Below are 23,740 nucleotides of genomic sequence, written 5' to 3'. Positions count from 1 at the left end.
AAGTGAAGACTTAGTGTAGACGGTCTAACACAGGTTGCATCACAGCATGATGGAACGAGTCCCCAAAGTGAGGGAAACAGAAGATCAGAAGACACCTAAAGAAGAAATATGGACAGATTTAAGATGGTGTAACATCTATGCAAGGGAGAAAACAAAACTAAACTAATCAATACAAAAAGAGCAGACCCAAAGAGATTTGAAGAGAAATACAGGCCCAAGGAATGCAGACTTGGAAAGCTTTACAACACAAAAAATAAGACGACAAACAGGAAAAGAAGAAAAAAAGATTAGTAATGGAGAAATTACAGAAACGGAGGTTGTGGAGCACCTGCAAAGTGAGGGATTCAGTGTAGAAAATCTAACTCAAAGAACCACAGCAGGATGGAGCAGTAGACATCCAAATTAAGGAGAAACCAGGGGAACAGGAAGCAAACGGTCAGTTGCCATATGAAGATATTTTGGAGCCTTCCACAGGAAACCAGTATAAACATTCACTTGAAGTTGGACAGCAAGGGAAGGAACAGGACGCTGTGGTAATTCTGGAGCAGTCAATGTTGAGGAATGCTAGGCCCATGAATCCCCATAGGACAGCAGTTAATGTTGAGGAATGCTAGGCCCGTGAATCCCCATAGGACAGAACAACAGATGATGAAAATGGAGAATGTGCCACAGGAAGAGGCTACAGAACTTTCTACAGAATGCCTGCAGGAAATGGAAAACAAAACGTGTGCCCTCAGTTTAGAAGAAAATGAACTAGATGGAAGAGTTGGTTTACTTAATGGAGATAGATATATTAACACCAAAGAAGAAGACTGAAGGTCAATAAAACCCAAAAAGTCAGAAGTCTGACACAACAAATGAACACAGTAATTAGGACTATCCACAGAGATCCATGTGATATAAAAAAAGTACAGAGTATATACTACCATGTAGCTAAATTAGTAACAGATAAAATTCTACCACTACCACAAGAACACAGGGTAGTAAGGGAAAGGAAGGGGAGAAATTGAATGCCCTTGCAGATCAGGCTCAGACTGATGGGACGGTAGTTCCCGAGATCCAAGGTGGATGCCCCTTGTGGAGTGGGATAACTGTAGCCGTGCGCCACTCAGTGGGCACGAAGCCTGAGGTCAGGCTATGATTAAACACGAAACTTGGGTGAGGTGCCACTTCATTTTGTAGTCCATGTAGTACACAGCCCGGGATGTCATCTGGTCCCATGGATGCTGTATTCTCAGCTTTGGAGAGTGCGGTTTCTACCTGTGTGGCAGTAAATTACCAAAATTTGGCAATCTTTTGCTATCGAGAGGAGCCCTTTAGGGGGTGAGAGGGGGGTGAAGTTGGCACTAAAATCGATTTGCCAGGATATTGGCAATATCCTTGGGATCAGTATATTTAATGCCATTCTGTTGTAGCTCAGAGCAGATTTGAGCATTGCCATTTAGATTCTTGACATAACTATAGAATGCCTTGTGGTTGTCTTTGGAATCTTTGGCAATTTTATTTTCCTAACTAGCTTTGGAGGATTTTATGAGGTATCTCAGCTTCTTACTGAGGCTGGTGAGGGAGTTTTTTGCATCCTGGGATTTATGCAAGAGTTTCTTCCTTCTGTTGTATAGTTTATGGCAGGGGACCACCAGTTTGGCTTCCTTTTTTTTGGTGGAGAGAGCCTTGGTTCTATTTGGGAAGGCACGATTCATGCAAGAGAGTGGATGTGCTCATACAGTGCCTTAGTGTAGGATTCAGCAGTCAAACTTTCAGCTCCAGTCTGCATGGTGTCATGAAGTTAGTCACTTCTGACTTGAGTAGCATGAAGCTGGCTTTGGAGAAGTTTTTTACGTAGGTTTCCTTACTCAGGAGTGGGGTTGGGATGTGGATGTCAAGGGTGATTTGCTTAGGGTCAGACCTGACCAATGAGGGTTGACCACTGGTGTGGAGCTTCTATCTCCCATGTTGGTAATGACCAGGTCTAGGATACTGGAGTCCCTGGTGGGACAATTGATTAGATGAACCAGAGCGATGGAATTTATGAATTTCAAGAACTGTTGGGAAAAGGTGCTGGTACCAGAGTAGTTTTCCCAGTTAATGGCAGGGTAGTTGAAATCACCCAGTATTAGGGTGTTTGGTTGTATCTTAATATTTTCCAGTAGTTTAAAAAGGTGTAGTGAGAATCTTGGGGCACGATGAGGGATCTGTATCAAGCTACAATTTGGATTGCAGTCTTACCTACTGTCAGTTGCACCTGGAGAATTTCAGATGCATTGAGTTGGTAACAAGCCTGGAGGTGTGAATATCCTTGGTGAATATGGACACTCCTCCACCTTTAGTGTTTCAGTCTTTGTTTGGTGGCCAAAAAGTGTGGTAAAAATTATAGCTTGGTATTGCAGGGGTGCTCTCTGGAGCCCAGGTCTCAGTTACTGCACAGATATCTATGTTCTCCATTTTTAGGAGTGCCTCGAGAGTGCATTTTGAGGTTTAGACTTCTAGCAATATTTTTTTTATATATATAGATATATATATATATATACATATATATATATATATACACATATATATATATATATACACACATATATATATATATATATATATATATATACACACACACATATACATACATATACACACACTATATATATATATATATATATATATATATATATATATATATATGGTTCTACCTGATATACTGAAAGCTCATATGACTGAAATCTATATATCTATAGTTCATTTGATTGACATGAATTTGCCCCTCCCCAATTTTGCGCGACCTTGGATTTTATATATAGTTAGGGGGGTTGGGGGCAAAGCCACCACATTGGGTGCAGGAAGAAATGAAAGCAATGTCAATCAAATGAACTGTCGACCATGTGACTAGGAGCAACGGGTCTTATAAAGAAAAGAATCTACAATCACATTTAGACACGTTACTAATACGTGCAACTCCATATGAATTGCAGGAGTCAGTACTGGGCACATTACAGGTGCTGGGAACAGCACTTCTGGCTGACAAACACTGAAACAATACTAATTTCATAAACTTTAACTTTAATTGTATTTTGACTTGGGAATGGGGTCCATTCCCACGATGGTAATACAAACCCAAAATACTTGGGTGGGGGGGTGAAGAAGTCTGCTGAAGCCTTCACACGAAGGTACAGCTCGAAGTTGGGCTAGGCATCTGCCTACCTGTAGGCAAGACATGTAATAGACTATTACTATACAAGTGAACATTTGAAGAACACAATAGGATATTGTTTTGACTAAAACAAAAAAAAAAGTTTTAGCTTGGCTTTAGTAGCTTGAACACAGTGTGGCAAGATGAGATTTAGGCTGAAGCAGACCCACAATTATTTGAATTTCTGTACTGTTTCTATAGTCCCTATAACAACCATGGAAAAATAATGGAGATTTTTTTCAGTGTTTGATTCCTGGGTGGATTTTATTTTTGGGGAGGGCAGAGTTGAGGATGAGCTTGTGTTGATATAAACCATCATACTGAGACATTTTAAGCCCACCCAACTTCCCTTTTGCAATTTTAATTACCCATTTCATTTGGTTACAGACTGGCCTTTACTCAGATACAATATAAAGGCTGAAATTAATTAAATATGCTGAAAGATGAAGCATGGAATAAAAAGTTTGCTTGAATATATGTATAGAGTTTAGCAATGTAAAATGGGCATTCATGCTACATGTATAACAGAGAGGCTTCTCTTCACAGCATCAGACATGATTTTCTCACGTTTGCAAAACAAATATCTAAACTCAGCAATACATGAGGTTTCCTTTCATACTTCTTATTATTCTTTTGTGCATTTGCATTTTCACATCAGCAGAACTGCTGACAGGAACAGACATTATGTGGCTTCCCAAGGCCAAAAAAGATATCGAGAGGAAACAACATCTACGCGAGTGACTAGCACTCTATATATAACAACTGTAGTTATTCAGTTATGAGAGAGAGGTATTTTGTAGAAGTCATCATTCATATCTGTAATGAAGGAAAACTTTGCAAATACATGCTACAATCTGACAAAGAGTATGTGTTGTTTGTTATAAAATAAGTTATCTGTAACTGTGCTTATAGCTGCAAAATATATTTCTTTATCAGTGTGCAATTTGAAAGGCTTGATGCTTTAAACAGACTACAGATGGAGTCATGCAAAGCTCCGTCTCTGATTCAGCAATAAACAGCCAGCAAGACTGTGTGCCTTAAGAAGACTTTGGATCCAGCACAGCATAGAAAAAGCGCAAATTAAAATACATTTTTCAATCCCATAACTGATAATTTTGTATTACCCATAATAATAATAATAAGTGGGATCATGCTGCAGATAATTTGAGGGGACCCATGCAAGGGATAAAGCATTCAGGAGCGGTCTCTATCCATCAGTAGTACAGAGAGCAGCCCCGGGGTAGACTTTTTGTTTCCATCCATAGATCCAAGCTGCGCTTGAGTATGTACAGAGATGAACTTTGTTGTATGTGTATGGGGAATCTGTTCCAAAGCAGAGATAGCCTCTTTGAGATGCACCTGTGTCTCCAAACCATTTGGTTTATGTTGCAGACTAGGTTTAGGTACCTAGACAGAGTTTTTCCGATGTAGGTTCATAGTTACTTACCTGGCTAACCACCACCACCACTATAGCCTTTATAAGCCATGTTCAATGATCAGCCTTATGAGTAAAGGGGTCTAGATCATGAGCTCGACATCTTAAAAATGTCGACTCTCAGTTGTTCGACACGAAAATGTCGAACTCCAACTTTCCCGAATGGCCAAACCACTGATTTCTTTCCAACAGAAAAATATTGGTCATCCAAACACCAACGCCACGCAAAAACAAACATTTAAGTGGCGGGCTTCTATCCCCATACCCCCATAACTAAATATTCTAACTCCGAGACCGCACTACTGTCAGGGAAAGGGCAAGTGTAACAGAACAAATCGGTGATTTGGCAGCTAGGGAAAGGTGGAGTTCAACATTTTTGTGTCTAACAAATGAGTCGACATTTTTAGATGGTCAAAAGTTAGGCCACTGTCCAAATTTTCAAAGTCCTGAACAACTGGGTTGGCACGTAGGGGTGTACTGTTAATGTGGTAGCTCCCAGGGAAAGAGGACTTACTAAAGGATACAATAGATTTTCTGGCATTTAGTTTCAGTCCATGATTTTGGCACTGGTGATTTACTTGGGACAAACCTTCCTGTAGGAAGGCCAGGTCATTTGTGGAGTCAGTGACTGCTCTTACCTTGCAATTTGGAAACAGTCAGCCAGAGCACTTTAGCATTAGTTTTTAATTCGGACAAGTACATGCCAAACAAAAGCAGCCCCAGCAAAGAATCTTGGGAGACTCCACTGATGACTGGTCTCTGTCTTTGTGGAGGTAATTTCCCCTATTTTAATATCCTGCATCCTATTTGTGAGCCAGTTGGAAATCCTGTTTGTGACATTGGGGTTTATTCCTAGTTTACTTAGCTTTCTAGTATGCTTGGGTGGGCAACTGTGACAAACATTTTGGCGAGGTCAAGGTATGTAGTATGTACAAGTTCTGCCTTTATTCATTGCTTTAGTGACCTTCTCAGAAAAGGACAGGTTGAGTAAGCATGACCTGTCACTGAGGAATCCAAACTGAGATGGGTCCAGTGTTTGGAGGTTCCCTATGTCCTGACTGATTAGTTCCATAAGAAGTCTTTCCATGGCTTTGCATATGAGGCTGGTGAGAGTTGGGTCTGGGACTGCCTGGGTCTGTGGAAGGTCCTCTATCATGCAGGAGATTGACTGCAGCTTTTCTCCATTCACTTGGTACAAAACCTGCATGGAAGCAGACAGAGCAGGGTTGTTAGGGGTGTGACTGAGACTGAGCAGTGTTGTTAGGGGTGTGGCTGAGACTGAACAGTGTTGCAAGGGTGACTAAATTATGCATCATCATATTTAAGATGCATCCAAGGATATTGTCAGGACAACTGCAATAAGTATTGCTGTATTTCAGTTTTCATTCTAATAGGAGTTATTACATCTGTACACTAGCATATCATCTGCCCACAAAAATAAATTAAATGCTCAGAGGGGGTTAGCAGAAGTTTAATAAATAGAGAAGATATGGGAGGTAAAAGTGGTCCTTGTGGAGCTGCTTTGATAAGTAGGGTGGGTAGAGCTGTTCCCTATTTGGGCTTTGAAATGCCTATTGCACAAGAAATCTGGGAACCATAATACATCACAGGAACTTAATCCTGCCATGAGAGAGGAGTGAGTGACCAAAGATTGAAAGCTTCTGCTGGGCTGATCACATGATCACAAGGGTTCCTATGAATAAGCTTTTGTCCATGTTTTGAATTACATCATCTGTCAGGGTACTTACAGAAAGTCATGTGGGTATTGAGAGAGAATTTGGTATGACTGGATGCATTCTGGCAGCTGGTATATAATAATTTTTGAAATATATCACCTAGGGTATGTAATATGGAAACTGGTCTGATGCACAGAGACTGGTTTTAATTGGTGCAATTTTCTATTCTTCAACCATGAATTTTTCTTATGAAACAGTGAGACAGATTAAAGGTGTTTATGGGTCATATGGTCTTTGTATAGTACGATGAACCCATTAGGGCATCAGTGGATACCTGATCTAATTTCTTTTACATTTTTTTTACTAGAGGGAGGAAAGGGAGCGTGTTTACAGGTAGGGCAAGGGCAGTATTGCTACTGATTTGTGTGTTGCCATGGCTTTGGCTGTTAGCACAGTTTCGAGTGGTTAGGAAAAGTAGCTATGAAAGTGGCGAGTGAACAGAACTTAAAAAGTCAAGCAGGGATGAAGTCTCATGGGTACTGTGTCTTGATTTAGTGGTGTGTCTTAATGTGGAAAGCACCCTGTTTGTTCTACTATGTTACAGAACACCTTTTGGTTACTTAGGATTTTGGTTCGGACAGTCTTGTACGAAGCAGTTTGCTTTGTAGTGCCTCCTAGTACACAGTCCAAAATAAATAAAGGACAGAAAAAAAATGTTGCAGTAAATCAGACATAATATAGGTTCATAGGTAGGTACTAGGCTATCTGCCAAAGGCATTTATAAGCCTAGCCAGAATGTGTTGGCTTTTGCCGCCCCCTTAAAATTAGTTCCCTGTGCTTCTGTCCAGCAGAGCGACTGAAGTGATCCCAAAGGTAAACTTTGTTTTCCATCCACTTGTCAAGGTTTCTTTTGAAGACTGTTAGCGAGGAGCTCTGCCTAATGAAGATTTGGACCTTGTTCCAAAGCATGGGAAGTCTCTAGGACAGGAATCTATCCCTCCAGCACGACCTATTTATTGTTGTGGTGAGGTTCAGATCCCTACAGCATGTGGCACGATGGGATAAGGTTTTCTTTAGGTGGAGCATGTCCATCAATTCTGGGTTGGACATGGCCTTGTATGTCAGGCAGAGATCACCTCTGAGTAGGCGGTATGCAATGTACAACTGGAGTTTCTTCAGTCGAGCTGCATAGGGCATCTGTTTGAGGCCATTGATCCTCTTGGTGAGGTACTTCTGTGGTCTTTCCAGCTGCTGCAAGTGCCTTGTAAGGTACATCCCAAATGGGGTGCTGTACTCTATGATGGGTCTGATGAGTGATGAGTAGAGAGGCACAATGACCTCTTTTGATCTGGATGTGAACCCTTCTGTGATTAGGCGGGCCATGTAGAAGGATTTTCTAACCACTTTGGCCATGTGATTATCAAAGGTGAAATTACTACCTACTTGGCTCCCCAGATCCCTTATTAAGTCTTCCGTATTTAGGGGACTACCACCTATGTGGTACTTTGTGGTTAGTTTGTTTTTTCCAAAGGGGATGACTATGCACCTTTTGGCATTTAGCTTGAGGCCATGATTTTGACACCAGGTGAGGACGTCCGTGTCAGCCGGAGTCAATTATAGCCCCTAGTTTGCAGTCGTCTGCAAACTTGGTCAACTATAGTCGTCCTGTGCTTGCCTGTACCTCTGAGAAGTATATGCCAAACAGGAGGGATCCTAGGACTGAGCCCTGGGGAACACCACTTCTAACGGGTTTAGAGTCAGACCTTGCTCCCGCAACTCTCACCATGTGGGTTCTGTCCATGAGCCCGTCAGCAACCCATCTTGTGACATAGGGGTTTGTGTTCAGGCTGGTGAGCTTATCTAATACCAGAGTGGGGAATGGTGTCAATGGCCTTAGCGTGGTCTAGGCAGGCTGTGTGTACCACCTTTCCCTCGTATATAGTCTTAGTAACGGACTCCAAGAAGTCCACCAGGTTTAGGAGGCATGATCTGCCCTTAAAGCCAAACTGGGTAGGGTCCAGTGTTTGGAGGTTCCCAATGTCTCTGTTAGAGTTCCATGATGATGCGCTTCACAGCCTTGCAGACCAAGCTAGTCAGGCTTATAGGGCAATAGTTCCCGGGGTCTGTTGTGGCTCCACCTTTGTGGAGCGGAATAACCGTTGCTGTGTGCCCACTATGGGTATGTAGCCTGTGGAGAGGCCAAGTTTGAACAGGGTGTTTAGGTGAGGGGTTAGTTCATCTTGGAGCTCATGTAGGACGCAGCCTGGGACACCATCCGGACCCACTGATGCTATGTTTTTGGCTTTGGAGAGGGCTGCACCATCCGGTCCCATTGATGCTATGTTTTTGGCTTTGGAGAAGGCTGTTTTAACCTGAGTGTCTGATTTCAGGGATTCTACATTCTTCTCGAATGGTTATGAGCCCTTTTGGGAGAGAGAGGGGGTGAAGTTTGCACTGAACCTGTCTGCCAGGATGTTGGCGGTATCGGTCAGTTCAGTGTATTTTGTGCCATTCTGCACTAACTCAGAGCAGATCGGAGCATTGCCACTTAGATTCTGGACATAACTAAAGAATGCCTTGTGGTTATCCTTGGCAATTTTTCTTTCAAAGCTCGCCTTGGATGATTTTATGAGGTATTGTAGTTTCTTGCTGATACAGATCAGGGATGTCTTGGGATTTTACTCTTTTCTGTTCTAGTTTCCTCCTTCTATTGTATAGCTTGTTTATGGCAGGAGTCCACCAGACTGGCTTCCTTTTCTTGGAGGAGTGAGTCTTGGGTTTTTCTTGGGATGGCACGATCCATGCATTCTTGTAGCTGCCCGTAGAATGCATTAGTAAAGGATTTTGCAGCTTGGACGGTGTTATCCTTCAGCATAGGGGCTTTGAAACTTTCCACCTTGCTCTTAAGTAATGTGAAGTTTGCTTTTGAAAAGTTTTTCACAGTGGTTTTCTTGCCTGGGGGTGGGGGCGGAATATGGATGTCCAAAGTGATTTGTTTATGGTCAGATCTAACCAGCGAGTGGTTGACCGCTGGTGTGGAACATCGGTCGCCCATGTTGGTGATGATCAGGTGCAATAGGTTTTCATCTCTGGTGGGAGTGCTGACCAGTTGAATCAGGGCGTTTTGAGTTTATAAATTCTAGGAAAAGTTCAGCAAGGAAGTTAATACTTGAGTAGTTCTCCCAGTTCATGTTTGTGTAACTGAAATCACCCAATATTAGGGTGTTTGGTAGGAACTTGTATGCTTCCCAGTGTTTCCAGAAACGCAGAATGGGGGTCCTGGGACATGGTGGGGGATCTGTAGCAAGCTACAATTTGAACTGCAGTCTTGCCCATTGTTAGTTGCACGTGGAAGATCTCTGAAGCATCGTGCTGTGCCACTAACATGGAGGTGTGGGTATCCTTGATGAATTTGGATACGTCTCCACCCTTTGTATTTTGGTTTTGGTTCTGTGGCCGAATTGTATGGTATAAGTTGTAGCCTGGTAGTGCTGGGGTGCTCTCTGGAGCCTTAAACCAGGTTTCTGTTACTGCACATATATAGATTTTCTCTATACTGAGGAGTGTCTCGAGTGCATGCATTTTGAGGTTTAGACTTCTGACATTGAGTAGCATTACCCTGAGTTTTTTGTTACTTGTGCTATTTACGGCAGTGGGTTTGTCTTTTGAACCTTGCCTAAAAAAGGTGTTATGGGGTGGCAAGAGCCTTGGCCAGTATTCAAAAGCCTAAGGGTGACAGGTGCAAGCCGACTGCAGCGAAGCAGTGTGGCTTGTCGAGCATGTCATCCCAGGCAGACATACACTGGATCCCCTTTGAAAGACACCAGAAACTTACCCAATTGTTGAAATCAAGAATTTTTCTTTATACCATAGTATCATTCTTGTTGAGGGCAGGATGCTACTCAGGGTCAGGGTCATACCAGCCTGGGCTACGTGATCAGAGAGCTCTTCCAGGTCTCTTCATGAAGTCCAGGGAGGTACGGCTCAGCTCATTCACACCAACATGGACAATGACAGTCATATTTGTACTTGTTCTGGAGTGACCCGAGTGCTTGTGTTATGTGGCGGATCTTGGCACCACACAGGCAGCTAACAGTAACCTTCTCCTTATTCAGCCTAGTGAGTGGGACGTCAGTGTGCCCGACTATAGAGTCGCCTATTACTAGTATGTTGGGCATGTTATTTTGCCTTAAGGGCTGTGATTGCATGGCACACTGGTTTTGTGAAGTATGTGTTTCATGGTTTGTGTTGGGGGTGGAGGTTGCTTGTATGTTTGCTTTGGAGGTATCTGTTGGTTTTGCAGATTTTTATTTAGAGCCTCTGATTAGGTTTTCATGCATTTACGTGTGTTTTTTGCCGGTGCTGGTTTAATGGGTCTACGTAAGACTGGTGGTATGATGCAAGTATTTCCCTTCTCCTCTTGACTGCCTGATCCAGTCTTGGGTTGAGAGAGCATCACTTGCATGTATTAGTGTTTGGTGGTAGGAGGAGGGGGTTGTCTGTGTACATGAGGCAGTTGTAACATTGTCTCAAAATGCCCAGATTCACCAGCTGGACTGGAGTACACCTGAAATTGCCCTTTAGACATGCCTGGATAGGTACAGTGAACTGCTTTACTGGATGGCTGGTAAGGTCGAATAGAGAGCCTTGTCCTTCTGTACAGTACAGGAGGGTCTAGTGCTAGGGTTTATAAGTGCTTGCTATAAGTTTTGAGCAAGTGCCGGGCTGAGAAATGAATGGTTCGAGTGCTTAAGTTGAAAGTTTGTCTAGTTCCAAGGGAAAAAATTGAAGAGGAGACTTTGTGGAGCCGGGAATAGTTTACCCTAGCTACCTGGCATGCAAAACTGGGCAGTATTTATAGCAGGGAAGTTAAAGAGATAGAAATTAGCCCAAAATGGCCAATAAACTACTAATTTCTGGGCTGAAACCACTGCTCCAAAGACAGGTAGACTGCTCAAAGCTCCCCTCTCTCACATGTGAGCAGAGAAACTTCCTTCTATCCAAGTAATTATATATATATATATATATATATATATATATATATATATATATATATATATATATATTTATTTATTTATTTTTTAAGTGCAAGAAGAGAGGAAGGAAGAACCTAAGTGGGTTGGCCTTCTCAAATCTTCTCTCTGTATTAAGTAGAGTGAACACTAGACTCGGGATATGATCTAACTGTACACGGTTAAGTGAGCAAATGAGATGGACCCAGGAGGAGTGTTCTAATACAGACTTACAGGAGGGGCGGGCAATTCCAGAGCCACCAACATTAATACCAACACAGGAACAGCGAGGGAGGCTGGGGAACTAACTACAGAGAGACACACACACTGTTCAGAAACACACAATTAGGAAACAGAAAAAAATGAAAATACAGCAGTTTTAAAACTGCAAGTTTGTACTTAACAGAAGACTAAAATTCACTACTGCAAGTTTCACTTCGCTTCAGCTTGTAATGTAGATGTTTGTAGCCAAGCAAGTCTCTCAGGAGTTGAGCATAAAAATGTAAGAATAGCATATCAGAATGGTGCTTGTGTGAGCAGCCTGTAAAGAGGTGATGTAGTGAGTAAGGTACTGAGTTTTAAAAAATCTGACTGTATACAATGAAAATGGCATGATATGAGACAGGTGATGTAATAGTGGGAGAGCTACCTAACAATGTTAACCGAGGCACTGCAGATTCATGATAACAGAAAACAAAAGACTGAAGTGGGAAGAGAGAGGATTACATGTAATACCGTTAAATCAGAGGAAGATAAAGAACCTTTCACAGTGTATTGGTCAATGCTTACTTCTCATATGGTGTTTCTAGAAGACAAAGGGATATTGCTTTGGCTAAAAATTAGTTTACCTTTGCTTTAATACAGTGTGAGGGGACCAACAAAGAATTAAGGACTCACAGTCTTCACGAAGTGGAAACACTACCACCGAGGTCAAAGGTAAGTCCAGCTATGGGCTGGCCCTAAACAAAAAGGTCAAGCAATCTTCAGCAAACCTAAAGAATCATAGGCTAGACAGGCTGATGCAAATGCCTCCTCTTTCAAAGAGCTAATGATTGATAATTTTGTAAATGAACAGCAGAGGTACAAAGCTTCAGACAGGTGGCTCCAGTCGGATCAACTATCAGATGATGGGAATATCCTGGGTAAACCCATTAAAGGGCAGAGTCTGGAAAAGAAAGACAGACATCCTTTGAGAGATTATCACCTGGAACACTATGCGTGGTCTGGAGGTCCTGAGCACTCTGCCTGAGGCATAGATACCAACTACTGCTTACACTCCCGCCGTCTATGAAGGGGCCAGGACAGTTGGGGATGCAGATGCTAAAGCTCAAGAGACAGGAGGCAGAAAAAAACGGCTCCCTATTATGCTGTCGCAGACACAGGTTGTCGAATGCATCGAACTGAAAAGTGCGAAAAGGTAAAATAGCAAAACTGCTTTTCAGCGAATTCTTTCCCTAGGAAAGAATGTGTTTAGCCACATTAGCTACTTTGCCTTTTTGGCACTGTAGTGCGATCTCGGAGTGTGGTGAGGGGGGCACAGCCCTCCACGTTATGTAATGTTTTACAGTTTTTTTTTCCAGAACAGCAATTTTTTTCCCTTGGAGGGGGGGGGGGGGTGCTGTTCTGAGGTTTTGATGTGGTAAGCTTTCACTTACATGAGGTCAATTATGTGTTGTTCAGTCTTCTGAGCGTGCAATATCATAATATAGACCTGAAAAAACAATACTTCTCTAGCACTTGTGCACTAGAGTCTTATCGAGAAGACAGACTGAGAGCGAGAGAGAGAGCGAGCGACAGAGAGCGAGAGAGAGAGCGAGCGACAGAGCGCAAGAGAGCGAACAAGCGGCAGAGCACAAGAAAGCAAACAAGCGGCAGATCGCAAGAAAGCAAACAAGCGGCAGATCGCAAGAAAGCAAACAAGCGGCAGATCGCAAGAAAGCGAACAAGCGGCAGATCGCAAGAAAGTTTAACAAGCCGCAGAGCACAAGAAAGCGAACAAGCGGCAGAGCACAAGAAAGCGAACAAGCGGCAGAGCACAAGAAAGCGAACAAGCGGCAGAGCACAAGAAAGCGAACAAGCGGCAGAGCACAAGAAAGCGAACAAGCGGCAGACGCACAGAGATGGAGACAGATAGACATGTGAAGTAGTTATGGTGTGCCCTAAATGTAAAACTGCTGTTCCCCAGACTGTATTTCCATCACCAGAGGGTTATTCCTACATTAACAAACAAGCACAACTTAGCAGTTTCTCTACCTATGGCATCCCCATCCTAGTCAGCTTCCTCAATGTACACCATGCTGGGGCTGAATATAAAATCAAGACAAAATTATGAATTTGTCTCTCAAACTAATATATATGAGAATGTCAACTGAAAACACAGCAAAGTACCCGTATTTTTTCCTTCATATCATACCCACTGAGATGAATCTTATTCAGGCTTAAAATTCACAACTCTTTCTCTGTGCTGTACTATATAAATCGCTATAAATCGCATTCTTTCCTTTCCTGAACTAAGAGTTTTATACTCAGACCCTAAATAAATTAGATAACGCAGAGAACAACTTCACAAATTAGATAAACTCTGCAAGTCTAGAAACATAACACAATGACTGACTCAGGGAGGAACATGAACTACAAACAAAATATCACCATTTTTAAAAAGGCCAAGTTCTCCGTTCTTCATTTATCCTTTTTCAGATTTTCTTCACAGATGTAACGCATATGTTTGTAACACATATGCAGGAAACATATGCAAGAGTCATTGTACAAAAAAAGTCACTGACATTTTTAACCAAGGATTTTCAAACTTAACAGTATTTTTCACTGCTTCTATTATAAGCAAACAAGAATGTGATTCGACAACAGACTAAGGCATCATAATCTAATCCTCCATGCCGTCAAAGTGGATTATGGGCAATTAACAGCAGCATAAATGCCCAGTGATGGCAGTTAGGAAAAAATTTTAATTAGTAAAAGTAGCTATCGAGGGGCTTGCAGGTTTAGACAGTACAGAGCTTCATTTCCTGCTCATATTTGTCTTTGTGTTTAGTGTAACTTTCCCGGTTAACAAATAAAATAAAAAAATAAATAGTGCAACAAAAACTTATGGCTTACGAGAAAAAAATATCAGTGTCCCTGTTTTATAACCACATTCTCCAAAAGAATATAGTGGTGGAAAGATCCTTTCCAGTACCACAGAACAGAAAGATAGTTAAAAATGAAAATAAGACCCTCTTAGGAGTAAGATAATTCATTCCACGGCCTTGCAGAGGAGGCTGGTTAGACTTATGGGTCTGTAGTTCCCAGGGTCAGTTGACAGACCCCTCCTTTGTGCAGGGGATTACTGTTGCTGTTTTCCATTCTACAGGAACATAGCCAGTTCTCAAGCTATGATTAACAGGAATGCCAAGTGGGTCCACTAGGTCTGGTTTTAGATTGAATATTATCTGGTCCCATTCAGGCTGTGTTTTGGGCCCTGGCGAGCGCTGAGATTACCTGTTCTCTAGAGATACTAGGCAGAGGGCTGGTGTCAGGTATGCTTTAGGATATGGTAGGTGGGAGTGGGGGGTGAAGTTTGCACTGAATCTGTCAGCTAGCAGGTTAGAGATATCTTCTGGTATAGTATGAGTGATCCCATCTACAACCAGGTTTGGAACATAGCTGGGCATTCCCTTTTAGACTTCAGATGTAGCTAAAGAATGCCTTACAATTATCCTTGACTAGGGAAGCAATTTTAGTTTCATAATTTGCTTTAGAAGACTTAACAAGATTTCCAATTTTCTTGTTTAGGCTTAGGAGTGAAATCTCCCTCTGCAGAGGGATATCATTCTTACCTTTGGGCAACAGTTTCTTCCCCTTGTTATATACCAAGTCCACCACTGTGGCTTGTTTTTATGGGAAGACCTGGTTTGCATCTGGTCGGGTACAACAGAGTTTACGCAGTCACTTAAGTGTTTGTACAGGGATTTGCATACACTGATGTCTGTGACTGCAGGTGGTATGAAGCGTTTTATATGTTTATATCACTTGGTAGGCTGTAGCTAGCTTTGGTAAAGTTTTTTAAACTTTGTTCCTGTGAGGGTGTCAGTTCCAGTAGTTACTCCAAATAAGACTGATATGTGGTCTGACCTAACCTGGGAAAGCATCATACATGGGGCAGTGCAGTGACAACCCATGTGGGGGTGAGACCATCTGTTCCAGAGCATTCGTGTAAGCCCAAGAACCTCTAGGCCAGTGTGTTTCTGCTCATGTATGTCCCCAGTCAATGGAAGGTTAGTTGAAATCTGCCATGACTATGGTATTGGCCTGTATTGCAAGGGATTCCAGTAAATCGTGGTAGATGGTGTGCTTATCCTGGTTCCTGGTGGACATCTATAGCTAGCGAAGACGTGGTATGGTACTTTCCCAATAGTTAACTGGACATGGAACAGTTCAAGAGAGTCATACGGTTTACCAGTCTCGAAGTGTATTTGGTTTTAATGAAGACGGATACACCTCCACCTCTGGTTCCTTTAAGCTCATTTTGAGGTCTGAAAGTGTGGAAGGCATTGTAGCATTGCACAGCCAGGGTGCTCTCAGTAGCCTTCAACCATACCTCAACTACACAAATGTTAACATTCAAGGTGATAACTGCTTCCATGGAGCAGTTTCATGTTTAAACTCCTAGCATTAAGCAGCAAAACCCCGGGTTCGTCGATTACTTTGAGAAATTTGCTGTTTTGACATTGCCTAAAAATGCCATTATGCCATTATGGGGGAGGCAAAAAAGGCCTTTGCCAATACCCGAAAGTTGGGGGGTAGGGGTGAGGACAGGTGCAGACCATCTCCAGCAAAGCAGCGAGGTCCGTCTACCATATCCTTCAAGGCTGACAGATACTGGATTCCCCTGGACTGACACCAGAAGCAGAGCAAATTGTTAATCAATTTATTTTTTTGTTTTCACTATTTTTTATATACATACACAATAGATTATTAAATAATTAATTAAAATTACTACATCAATGGTAGTCGACTGAACACAGAAGGCGTTATAACACAGGTTGACAGCAACCTCTCGACTACCACATTGCCACTGTGGTCAGAAAGTCCTTCTATGTCGCACATCTCATTACAAAGGGTTCTGCATCCAGGAAGAAAATGGTCATAGTCTCCCTCTACTCTTCCCTCATTAAGCCAATCGTAGAGTACAATGCTCCATTTGGCATGTACCTCACTAGACCTGAAACAGCTGGAGAGGCCACAAAAGTACCTCACAAAGAGGATCCTAGGCCTTAAACACTTGTCCTATATGGACAGACTCAAACTCAACTATTCTCCATCTCATATCACCTACTTAGAGGCGATCTCTGCTTGACTTAGAGCCACGTCTGACCCAGCTCTGTTAGAAATGCTGCATCTAAAGAAATCCCGATCCCTCCGCACCGCACGATGCCAGGGTAATCCTATCGGCTAGGCTTGTAATGGCTCCAGGGCCATTAGCCTAGCACACACCTATGAACCTAATCTAAAGAGCCAATGTGATCAAGCATATCAAGAACAGACCTAGTGACCAGTGGCGACAGCCATTCCAACAGGAAGGATGAACTTATGACAAAAAACTATAGCCATGACCACTAGGTAGAACTCCCACAATGGCACAAATTATTCACTTCCTTACCTTGAAAGGGGCAGGGGAAATTTACCAACCCCCTCCCCAATACTTAAGACTGCTAACCAGCTGACAAGGAAGAATTAATCTCAACACAGCAGGTGCTGCTGCCAAAGTAAAGAGGCACCAACCTTTTCTCCCAGTTCCTATCCTTACAAGGAACCAGGAGGACTTTAGACAAAAACAACTTTTTTTCAGGACAAAAGGAAAAACACAGGAAGAAGTAAAGGAAGGGCCCCCCCCCCCCAAGAACAGGAAGAAGAGCACGTCTCCAACACTCCCTGGTCAGCCAAGGGACAGGGAAGATAGAGAGCTGGTGCAACAGCAAAAATATGGATGAGATCTCTAACCATAACATCAAAGTACCTCGAATTACCAAAGGGGGGGGGGTCCATCATGGGGTGGGGGGCAGCCCTAAGCAGTGAAGCTGCAGGCAGTTCCTAATCGGCTCGGTCCAAGTCTCATACAACTATAATCTTAGATGATATGATGTAGCTTCACCTTTGTGCCTCAAACCATAACATCAAAGCACTCCTAATTACCAAAGGGGGGGGGGGTCCATCATGGGATGGGGGGCAGCCCTCAGCAGTGAAGCTACAGGCAGTTCCTAACTGGCTTGGTCCAAGTCTCATACAACTACAATCTTAAATGATATGCTGTAGCTTCACCTCTATGCCTAGAAGACACTATACAAGAGCTTCAGGTCTCTGTAATCATAAATTTTGGCTGAAGGACTGCAAACTTAAATGCTACAAATATAAAGCTATGATATGTGCTAGGTAATACCATGCTATAGCTTATCCACTACCAAACTCCCCCTTCATCTAACTCCCTTACTGCCTCCTCTTCCAAAGGTTAGAACCCCACACAGCCTTCCTGAAGACACTGGAGGGTATAAATGTATCTCCAAACACCATCATATTGGGTGACTTCAACTACCCGAATATAGACTGGGAACATTACTCAAGCCCTAACTTTCTAGCCCAACGGTTCCTGGAGTTCATAAATTCAAATGCCATGGAACAGCTAGTCACTGTTCCCACGAGAGGAGAAAATATACTAGATCTCATTGTCACAAACATGGGGACAAAATGCTCCACACCGGAAGTATATCCCTCATTGGTGAGATCTGATCATAAACTAATCTCACTGGAAATCCACATCCCGCCCACCCCAAACAAAAGACCATAGTGAAGAACTTCTCTAAAGCAAACTTCACACTACTCAAGACTGGTGTGGTATCCTTCAAGGCCCCTGAGTCAGAGGAAACCACAACCCAAGCTACGGAAGCCCTTACAAATGCCTTCTATGAACACCTCCAGGACTGCATGGATCAGGCAATCCCAAATAAAACCAAGACTCTTTCCACAAAGGGCAAACGTCCAGTCTGGTGGACCCCAGCCATTAACAAACTTTACAATAAGAGGAGAAAGCTATTACATGATAGAACAAAATCCATAAAAGGGAAGTCACCCCTGATCATTATTAGTAAAAATTACGAGCACTCATAAAATCAACTAAGGCCAATTTTGAGAGAAAATTGCCATGGATTCAAAGGACAATCATAAGGCCTTTTTCAGCTATGTTAGGAACCTGGGTGGAAACTCACAGATATGCTCAGAATTAGTCCAAAATGATACAAAAATCACTGAACCCACAGACATTGCCAACATACTGGCAGACAGGTTCAGTGCAAACTTCACCCCTCTCCCCTAAAGGAGAGATAACTATCCCAGCCGAGTGTAGCCTCCCGGACATCTCAAATGCGCAGGTGAAAGCTGCTCTCTCTAAAGCTAAAAACACAGCATCAATGGGACCGGATGGTGTCCCCGGCTGTGTGCTACACGAGCTAAATGAGGAATTAAACCCGCACATAAGGCAGCTGTTTAATCTCAGCCTTACCACAGGATACGTGCCCAAGGAGTGGCGACGGCAACTGTGGTCCCACTCCATAAAGGTGGCGCCTCACGGACCCTGGTAATTACCCCCATAAGCTTAACAAGTCTAGTCTGCAAAGCTATGGAGAGGATCATAATGGAGCTCATAAACAAAGATATAGGGACTTGCAGACATTGGACCCGACCCAGTTTGGCTTTGTCAAGGGAAGATCATGCCTTTTGAACTTGGTCGACTTCTTCAAATAGTCACCAAGGCCATTGATGAGGGAAAGGCAGTCCATACAGCCTACCTTGACCTTGCAAAGGCTTTACACAATACCCCACTCGGGTATTGTAGAAAAACTTACCAGCTTAAATGTAAACCCATATGTCACAAGATGGGTTGCAAACTGGCTTAAGGACAGAACCCACAGGGTTAGAGTTGCTGGCGCTGTGTCAGACTCCAAGCCGGTCACAAGTGGTGTCCCACAGGGCTCGGGTCCTTGGCCCCTATTGTTTGGCATCTACTTCTCAGAAGTACAGGCCAACATGGGAGGACTTTGGCTGACAAAGTTTGCAGATGACTGCAAACTGGGCCATAGTGGAAAGTGCATCGGACACTGATATCCTTCAGAAGGGACTCACGGAAACAGATGGCTGGTGCCAGAGCCATGGCCTGAAGTTAAACGCCAGAAAATGTATAGTCATACCCTTCGGGAAAAACAAGGTAACCCCAAGCTACCATATAGGTGGCAATCCACTAAGCACAGAAGAGGTTATCAGGGACCTGGGGACCCAGGTTGACAGTGGCCTTTCTTTGACACTCACATTGCTAAAGTGGTTAGAAAGACCTTCTACATTGCCCACCTGATCATGAAGGATTCACATCCAGATCTAGTGAGGTCATTGTTCCCCTGTACTCTTCACTTATCAGACCAATGATCGAGTACAATGCCCCATTCGGGATGTATCTCACCCGACATCTGCAGCAATTGGAGAGGCCCCAAAGTTCCTCACCAAAAGGATAAAGGGACTCCAAAATCTGTCATATGCTGCCAGATTGAAGAAACTCCAGCTCTATTCAGTCGCATACCGTCTGCTCAGAGGTGACATGTGCCTGACATACAAGGCCATGTCCAACCCGGAATTAATGGACATGCTCCACCTCAAAAATCCAAATCCACCAAAACCACTAGAGCAAGCGACTTAAACCTTAGCACGGATATAAATAGGACGTGCTGGAGGGATAGATTTATCACTCAGAGACTCCCTATGCTGTGGAATAAAATCCCGGTCCATGTGAGGCAGAGCACCTCGCTGACTCTGTTCAAGAGAAATCTAGACCTGTGGATGGGAGATCGTAGGTTTACCCCGGGAATCATCTCTGGGTCACTGCTGGACAGAGGCACAACAAACTAATGGGCACAGTATTTTTTCATATAAGGGGTGGCGTAAGCCACAATAATTTGGGCTAGGCTTATAAATGCCTTAGGGCAGATAGCCTAGTATAAACCTATGAACCTATGAACCTATAAATTTGGTAAGCTGACTGCACTAAATTGCTAAGCTTTATCAAAATACGTTTTCTATCAGAGTGCAGACTAAACCTCCTACATGGGTGCTTGCACCTCCCCCCCCCCAACTATGGTGTCTAATTTACATCAAAACTTACTTTGGCAAATGACAGCTGAAAGATGTGCACCTGAGTGCCTTTGAAAGAGGAGAACAGGACAACACCAGGTCAGGAGCTGGCACCCAAACATGGCACCTACATATGACAACCTGCACCTGTGACTGAACTTGCCACCTAGAGTTCAACAAACCATTCCTGGGTCATGAACCAGTGCACAGGCTTGCCTTAGGAGTAGTTTCTACTCAGGCCAAACAAGCTTTTCTTCAGCCTGGCAGACGCCTCCGCATCAAATGTCCAAGATCAGCAACTGGATCTCTCTTAACAGCCACTCCCCATGATTAATCTGGGGACACCAGGGCCAGATCATCAGCAGGAAGTAGCAAGAACACTTCAAAATGCAGCCTTTCCAAAATTAGGGGCTAGGGGTATGCCTGCTAATGTCCTCGACTGAAACCAAGGACCAAAGAAAAAAGTAAATGCCCATTTTTTGGAAAGGACAGAGACAGCTCAGAAGCCATGGACAATGTGGACCTACCTACAGAATTACCTAGCCAGTCTCTTCCAGGCAGAATCAAAGAAACTTATTTCGGTGCAGAAAGGGGCAGCTTCACTAGTTTTGTGAAAATTCAGAAATGCACCAGAGAAAATTAAAAAGGCATACAGATTCAGAACTCAGCACAAATACAGTAAAAACAGATCTGAACTCTGAACAGCTAAAGAAACTGGAGGGTGACAGAGATGCACCTCTTACAGAGATGCACCTCTTACCTAATTCATGCATTACATCATGTGGTCACAAAAATCACATTTCCTAAACCACCAGCAGTTGGAAACTATTGGTGAGGGCAGGTAACAACTATCAGAGAAGACCGTACCCATCAAAAGCAATAGGAAATACTGGGAGGGCATTCTGTGTGTTTAAAAAAGTTCTGTGCGCCCATTCTGACACTCCAATAAATTACATTAACATACCTGAAATGCAAGCCTTCTGCCAGTATAGTGTTGGGCTGGATCCCTCCAATTCTGTTGAAAATAATTGCTCGTTGACCACCATCCACTGTTCAAGTTAAGAAAAACACACAGAAAAGCAATAAGATAAAGGGGACTTAAATGACCAAACATACCCATTTCATTTCTTCGACACATACAGTAGCTGTCACTACAAATACTACAAAATGTCTTTGTCCTTCTCACAAACTTTATCTCAACATGTGCCATTTGCAAAAGAACCCTGCCTACTGTAGCATTTATTTTTACAATTGCTCACAACTTTATTAAAACAATAACTTCAATAGCATTACAACCCAAGTGAAGTGCTCATGCATGGTACACATTTCCATTTCCCTGGCAGCAGACCAGTTTCCTTCTTTAGCTACAATCCTTTGTCTTATTCTAACATCTGAGCTTGGCTTAAGACCACATATCCCAGCTTGAGGCATGGCTGTATTATACAAGTGATTAATAAAAGTTTAACAAAAAAAGAGAAAACTGCATTCACAAACTGTATGCATCTAGACGCAGACTTATTTCCTAAATCTCCTTCTCGAGCTAGTCACTTAAAGCTTGCCTAGGACAGTCAGAACAGGTAGCTGTTAACTCTCTCCTAAAATCTCTCTCCTAAAATCTAATTCAGCCCATTCCCCCTGTATGCTCCCAGTACTTGATCCCATCCCCACTGTATACTCTCAGTACCTGATCCCCCCCGTATACTCTCAGACCTTGATCCCCTCACTCATTTGTGGATCAAAGCTCCCCCCTTTTCTTCTGTCCTACTCTGTTGCATTTAACCTGCTCCATTCATTTGTAACTGCACACTCGGTTCATCTGCACTGTCCCATCTCCTGCTGGTTTTCTTTTTGTACTTCACTCTTATTAAGCCTACAGATGCTCAAGTACATTCTGGATAGGCTTCATTTATCTATAAAATGTCACAAAGGGAATAATGCCACTAAATGTCTCATTATACTATCAGATTCAATTTCCGCAGCCTTTCACATTCCAAAAGATGTGCTCCCAGGTTCAACTCATCTTCCTGTCACATCCCCAACATGCATCTGCCACTTGTGGAAACATACGATTCAGCCTATCTGGTGTAAAAAGAAAAATATCTATGACACTACAAAAGCAACAATCCCCATTTCTGGATTTTCTAGCCGATCTCTGGTTTATACCAATCTCTTTTCATTCCTTTATCAAAATCTGGTTTTTGTACGTGGTTGTTCCATTCCATTACCAAATCTGTTTATCTTTTTACCCCATTCCCATTTTAGCTTTACTGAAGAACATGCTTTTATTTCTCATCTTATTTTATCAACCTTCTGTAAGAATTCTTCTCCAGAATTTACTTTTAAAGAAGAGCTGTGCACAGAGACAAAACTACACCCTGTGAAAAACAACATCCAGAATTTCAGATTAAGGCACTGAATGTATTAGGGCACCCTCAATGTTAATAAAAAATCCACGACCAGAGAAGCAGTGAAAAGAGAACCAAACAGCAATAGCGTACAACTAATTTAATTTCCGCTTTCGTCACTCGACTTCCTCAGAATGCAACAAAACAGAACAAATCCAACACTTAAATACCATAATGCAAATCAATTATAAAAATGCAATTAGTTAAAAAACAAATCATACACTTATTTCAATAATAAACTAGTGTTGTTATCTTTGTTAATGTACAATTTTCAATATTTTAAAAAACATTTAATATTGATGGCATCGTTGATACCTGGAAATTTATCAGAATTTAATCTGACCTGCCATATAGTTTCACGTTGCTCAAGGTAATTTTTAAAATCACCCTTTCTCAAATCAGGATGCACAGTTTCTAATACAGAAAATAAGAATATAGTATTAAAACCAGAGATGACAACAATGCTCTTTTTAAACATTCGGTAATTTGTCCTTTTTTTAAAAAATTCTTATTTTCTGTATTAGAAACTGTGCATCCTGATTTGAGAAAGGGTGATTTTAAAAATTACCTTGAGCAACGTGAAACTATATGGCAGGTCAGATTAAATTCTGATAAATTTCCAGGTATCAACGATGCCATCAATATTAAATGTTTTTTAAAATATAGAAAATTGTACATTAACAAAGATAACACTAGTTTATTATTGAAATAAGTGTATGATTTGTTTTTTAACTAATTGCATTTTTACAATTGATTTGCATTATGGTATTTAAGTGTTGGATTTGTTCTGTTTTGTTGCATTCTGAGGAAGTCGAGTGACGAAAGCGGAAATTAAATTAGTTGTACGCTATTGCTGTTTGGTTCTCTTT

General features: G+C 42.4%; 1 protein-coding gene across 1 annotated transcript in view; it reads right to left on the bottom strand.

Annotated features, from left to right (window-relative positions):
- Nucleotides 1-23,740, bottom strand: part of PHB2 (prohibitin 2) — a 303,055-nt gene that overhangs the window by 240,599 nt on the left and 38,716 nt on the right. The window contains exon 3 of the mRNA XM_044079628.1: nucleotides 21,431-21,515. Within this exon, the coding sequence (XP_043935563.1) occupies nucleotides 21,431-21,515 (85 nt within the window). The remainder of the gene's footprint in view (nucleotides 1-21,430; nucleotides 21,516-23,740) is intronic.

Source organism: Protopterus annectens, chromosome 8.part0 (assembly GCF_019279795.1).
Source record: "Protopterus annectens isolate FY-2018-M chromosome 8.part0, PAN1.0, whole genome shotgun sequence".
Lineage (NCBI taxonomy): Eukaryota > Metazoa > Chordata > Ceratodontiformes > Protopteridae > Protopterus > Protopterus annectens.
Note: the sequence above shows the minus strand (reverse complement) of the source record. Positions and strands in the feature narration are given on the sequence as shown.